The following is a 5,415-nucleotide window of genomic DNA, read 5'->3' as shown; positions in this document are numbered from 1 at the left end:
CCCACTATGACTCCTAGGTTCTTGCTGCCGGCCCTTTGGTCTGCCTTTGGAGTCCGGCCTGACGCTGGCGCTCAGCCTCCACAACCAGCCGGCTGGCCCATGCCACCGCCGGGAGGCTGGCCCATGACACCGCCGGGCGGCCGGGCTCTCTTCCTAGAGGCTGGGCTGGTACTGGCCCTTGGCCTCCCTGGGGCCCTGGCTTCTTCCCGCCCCAGCCGCCCAGTACCAGTACCGAGCCGCCAGCGGCAGAGTCCAGCTCAGCATGGCCGCAGGCACTGCAGCCTTCCCAGGCGGAGGCTCAGCACTTCCCGGCTCTTGACGAAAAAGAGGACGAATATTACACCCGGCACAGGAAATTCGCTCAAGATGAAGCCTCCAAGGAGGGAGCCCCCAAAGGTGGCGCCCCCAGGGAAGCCCCTAAGGGCCCCCAGTCTGCTGCCATCAAACGATTGAAAGTGACCGCTGCTATGGCTGCCGCCGCGGCCAAAGCTTACGCAGTCGCTGCAACTTCAGCAGCTCGGACAGCTGAGGCCGTTGCCAAGGTAATCAGGGATGCCCCTGCCACCAAAATGGCCACCTTAGCAACAACTGTAGCCGCATCCGGGCCCTTTGGGGTCTTCGGAGATGTCCTGGGAGCAGGGGCTGTCCGTGGGGCCACAAGCATCACAGCCTTCAGTGAGGGCAGCGAGGAGCCGCCGGAGGAAGTGCCCGCGGACGTGGAGGCGGCGTCTGCGTACTCCGCTGCTATGCTGGCTGCACAGCAGGCTGTCACCCCTGAAGACAAGAAGAGAGCAGTCAAGTATTCCATGAGCCACATAGCCCAGATCCCGGTGAGACACGACTCCCTGAAAGAAGAATTCGCCCAGCTGTCATCTAACCTGCAGAACCGGCTGACCTATCTCGGTAGGCCCCACCTGGCCCAGAGGAGGCAGCAGGGGTTCAGGCCCTCCCTGTGGCCTTCCAGAACCATTCTCTCCTTCGCTCCCACCGAAGTCTACATTCAGCCATTCCCCATTCATTACTTTGGCTTAAGCATTAGCCTCTTATTAGTCTGTTATAATGAACATGTAATAGGTGTCATCTTAGAGCAGAGGAACTGATAAGGTCTCAGTTGACACTTGAAGAAAATTGCATGTCAAAATCACTCTTGAGGGACCAGCAGATGGTATAATGGTTACATCGCTGGACTCCCACATGGCCGACCATGTTTGAGTCCCAGACCCGGAGACTTGAAATTCATGCTGGGCACATGTATGTGCATTCCCAAAATCCTGAGAGGAGAAAGGAGGAGAAGGGATTGTGGTGTGGCCATACTCTCTGAGGAGTAACTTCTCGTTTTCTGTCTCTCTCTGGCAAGTGTGCACAGCCTATAGCAAAAAATCTCTGTTAAAAAGAAATTACTTGCAGGGGGACCAGCAGTTAGCATAATGGCTATGTCACTGGATTCCCATGTAGTCAACTATGGTTCAAGTCCTGGACCCAGTGGCTTAAGCTCACGCCGGGCGCATGTGCGCATGTGCCCAAGATCCTGAGAGGAGAATGGAGGAGAAGGGATTGCAGCATGGCCATCCCCCCTGGGGAGTGATTTCTTGCTTTCTGTCTCTCTGTCTCTCTCTCTCTCTCTGGCGAGCACATGTGCCCTATAGCAAAAATCCCCCCCAAAAAAATTATCGGGGTCTTCAAAAAATTTACAGAAAATGCCTGTTATGAAAATACACATGGATTTCTGGGGCCAGCAGATGGTGTAGTGGTTATGTCACTGGACTCTCCCATGTGGCCAACTGCAGTTTAGTCAGAGACCTGGTGGCTTGAAGCTCACACTGGGTGCATGTGCGTGTGTGCCCAAGATCTTGGGAGGAGAAGGGATTATGGTGTGGCCATCCCTGCTGAGGGGTGATTTCTCACTTTCCTTCTCACTGTCTCTCTCTCTCTGGAGAGCACATACTCCCTAAGGCAAAAGCCTCTAAAAGAAGAAAATAAACATGGATTTCAATTTTTTTTTTCTCCCAAACAAACTCATACTTTTATTTACTGTCTCTGCAAACTCTTTGAGGTTCCCTTGGGCTCTGCAGGGCTTACAAAGTCCAGCTCAGCCAAAGTCCAGCAGCGCTAGATAAAGTGGTCAGTTTGGCGTTAGCAGCTGTCAGACAGACAGAAGTGTGTATCCTTGAAGAGAACAGTCACTGGACCAGCTGGTGGCATGGTGGTGAAGGTGGCTGGATCCCTCACGACCGACTCTGTGGTTTGAGTCCTGGGCCTGGCAGTTTGGAAAACTGATGGGTGTGTGTGCATATCCAAAAATCTCAAGAGGAGAATGGAGGAAAAGAGACTGGGGTGTGGACATTCCCCCAGGGTGCTTCTCATTTTTCTTCTCTCCCTCTCTCCCTTTCTCTGTCTCTGCACCCCATGGCAAATTTTAAAAAAGGAAAATCACAGTTGTGTTCTGGTGCCAAGGGAAAATAGAGTGACTATCTCATGTTGCACCATAGTGCGAACTGCCTGGGTGGTGAAGGGCACAGTGGGTCACACAAGACGTTCTCAGTCCTGAGCTCACCTCTGTCTGTGGAGGGCTTGGTTAGGCACACTGCCAGGCCCTACCCTGCATTCTGGCCCAGACCCGCTAGGTGGGGCCCAAGACTTGATCTTTCTGATCTGTGCCAGGTGGTGTCGATGCTGGTGCCATAGACCCTGGGAGCCCACTTGGAGACCTCCTGCCCTGCGCTCCTTGAATCCTTGTCTGGCTGCAGCCTGCCGAGCGCAGTGGTTGAGGCAGATCAGACCCTGTGTGGAGCTGCACCTCACGGGCGGTGTGTTCTGAGTCCTGGGGAAAGGAGAGCTACACGTAGCTCATGGGGCCGGCTCGGGGGCACAGTGGTGACAGTACTGTTTGAGAAGTACTGGATACACGGGGAGATTGCAGGTTCAGTTTCATGGTCAACCCATGCACATGGGGCTGGCCAGGCAGGCCGGGTGTGGCTCACGGCCTGAGACCCTGATGAGGGTGCTTGCCTCTCCCCCTCTGGTTCTTTCTTTCATGAAGGAAACGCTTAAAAAAAAAAAAAAGAGTAGAACTTCACATAGCAAAAAAGAACCATACATAATAGATACCAGTGAAAATGGCTACATAGCGGGACCAGCAGTTGGCGTAATGACTATGTCACTGGACTCCCATGTAGTTGACCGCGGTTCAAGTCCTGGACCCGGTGGCTTAAACTTATGTCAGGGGTGTGTGTGCGCGTGCCCAAGATCCTGAGAGGAGAATGAAGGAGAAGGGATTGCAGCATGGCCATCACCCGTGGGGGGGTGATCTCTCGCTTTCTGTCTCTCTATCTCTCTTTTTGACAAGTGCACACGGCCTATAGCAAAAACCTCTCAAAAAAAAAAAAATGGCTACACAGCTGAAATTATGATAGGCATGTTGATTCATCGTTTATTGCTAGAAGGCACACGCACGTGTCAGAGGGAGGGAGACAGAGACAGAGAGAGAGGGAGGAAGCACACCTCAATGGAATATGGCCACACCATAATCATTTTTCCTCCATTTCTCCTTCCCATCAGGATTTTGTACACACATGCACATGCTCTTGATATATGTTTCAAGCAGCTGAGACTGGGATTTGAACTGAAGTTAGCCACATAGGAGTCAGCTGCCTTAGCCACTGAGCTACATGGCCAGCCCACAATCATTTTCTTTTTATTATTTTTTTACAGAGAGACTTTTGCTATAGGGCATGTGCGCTCACTGGAAAGACAGAGAGACAGAAAACAAACCCTCCCCCCCCCAAGGAGATGGCCATGCCACAATCCCTTCTCCTCCATTCTCCTCTTGGGATTTTGGGCACGTGCACACACGCCAGACGTAAGATCAAAGCTGCTGGGTCCAAGCCTTGAACCAAGGTTGACTACGTGGGAGTCCAGTGATGTAACTATTACGCCATCTGCTGATCCTGCCCACAATTTTTTTTTTGAGTATGTATAAAAGTGAGGGACCAGCAGTTAACATAATGGTTATGTCGCTGGACTCCCACGTAGTCGACCACGGTTCGCGTCCCAGACCCGGTGGCTTAAAACTCACGCCAGGCACATGTGTGTGCGTGCCCAAGATCCTGAGAGGAGAACGGAGGAGAAGGGATTGTGGCATGGCCATCCCCCCTGGGGGGGGTGATTTCTCACTTTCTGTCTCTCTGTCTCTCTCTGTATGTCTGGTGAGCACACGTGCCCTATAGTAAAAACCTCTAAAAAAAATGTGATACCTATTTTGGATACATTGGGTTAAGTAAGAAAAAAAAGCATTAAAATTCATTTTACCTGCTTTTTTTTTAGAGAGAGATTTTTTGCTATAGGGCTCATGTGCTTACCAGAGAGAGACAGAGAGGTAGAAAGTGAGAAATTAGCCCCTAGGGGGAGATGGTCATGCCACAATCCCTTCTCCATTCTGCTCTTGGGACTTTGCACACATGCACATGTGCCTGCTGTGAGTTTCAAGCCGCTGGGTTCAGGACTCAAACCATGGTTAGCTGTGAGGTTGTCTAGTACCTTAACTGCTATGCCACCTGCTGACCCTTATCTGCTTCTTTTTCTTCTTCTTTTTTTTTCTTTTTTTGGAGAGGTTTTTGCTATAGGGTGCATGCGCTCACCAGAAAGACACAGAGACATTACGCCAACTACTGGTCTCTCTCTCTCTCTCTTTTTTTTTAAAGAGATTTTTGCTATAGAGAGAGACAGAAAAGCAAGAAATCACCCCTGGGGGCGGGGGGATGGCCATTTCACAGTCCCTTCTCCTCCATTCTCCTCTTGGGGTTTTTTTTTTGGGGGGGTACACATGCACATATGCCAGTGTGTTTTAAGTCGCCAGGTCTGGGACTCCAACTGGGGTCGACCCATGTGGGAGTCCAGCAACGTAACCATTGCATCATCTGCTGGTCCCTTACCTGCTTATTTTTAGATTTATTTTAGAATGTGGCTAGTAGGTAAATCTAAAATCACCTGCCAGGCCCCCAAGCTCTGTACATCTCTGCTGGGCAGCGCTGCCTTAAACACCTCATAACCAAAGCTGAATCTTATTCCTCCGACCCTGCCCTGAAAACCACTCCTTCACTTTCAGCCAACATGGGAGGCTCATCCCAGCTTGGAACGACAGTGGAAGTCTTGCAGGAGAAGGTCGGCAACCTCCAGAAATCCAGGCTTAAGGTCAGTATCCCAGCTGAGAAGATGAGGTGAGCTGGCAGTGGACTCTGAGACCCCACGGCTCTCCCCCATGCAGTGTCTGACCTGGACAGCAAGGAGGCTGGGGTGGAGTGGGCTCAGAGGGCAGCAGCACCCGTAGAGTCAGAGCTGGGCCTGGAAGGTGGCGGTGTGATCCCTCCATTGGGTTCTCAAGTGGCTCCCCCCTGCCACCTTGATAGCCACCATGAC

At 51.9% G+C, this 5,415-nt stretch overlaps 1 protein-coding gene across 1 annotated transcript in view; it reads left to right on the top strand.

Moving 5' to 3' along the window:
• Positions 1 to 5,415, top strand: part of CUNH16orf96 (chromosome unknown C16orf96 homolog) — a 69,486-nt gene that overhangs the window by 17,989 nt on the left and 46,082 nt on the right. Inside the window, exons 6-7 of the mRNA XM_027773218.1 lie at positions 66 to 903; positions 5,105 to 5,190. Coding sequence (XP_027629019.1) covers positions 66 to 903; positions 5,105 to 5,190 — 924 coding nt within the window. The remainder of the gene's footprint in view (positions 1 to 65; positions 904 to 5,104; positions 5,191 to 5,415) is intronic.

This window comes from Tupaia chinensis, unplaced genomic scaffold, assembly GCF_000334495.1.
Source record: "Tupaia chinensis unplaced genomic scaffold, TupChi_1.0 Scaffold000042_2, whole genome shotgun sequence".
NCBI classification, from domain to species: domain Eukaryota; kingdom Metazoa; phylum Chordata; class Mammalia; order Scandentia; family Tupaiidae; genus Tupaia; species Tupaia belangeri.
This window is presented reverse-complemented; position numbering and strand designations above follow the sequence as displayed.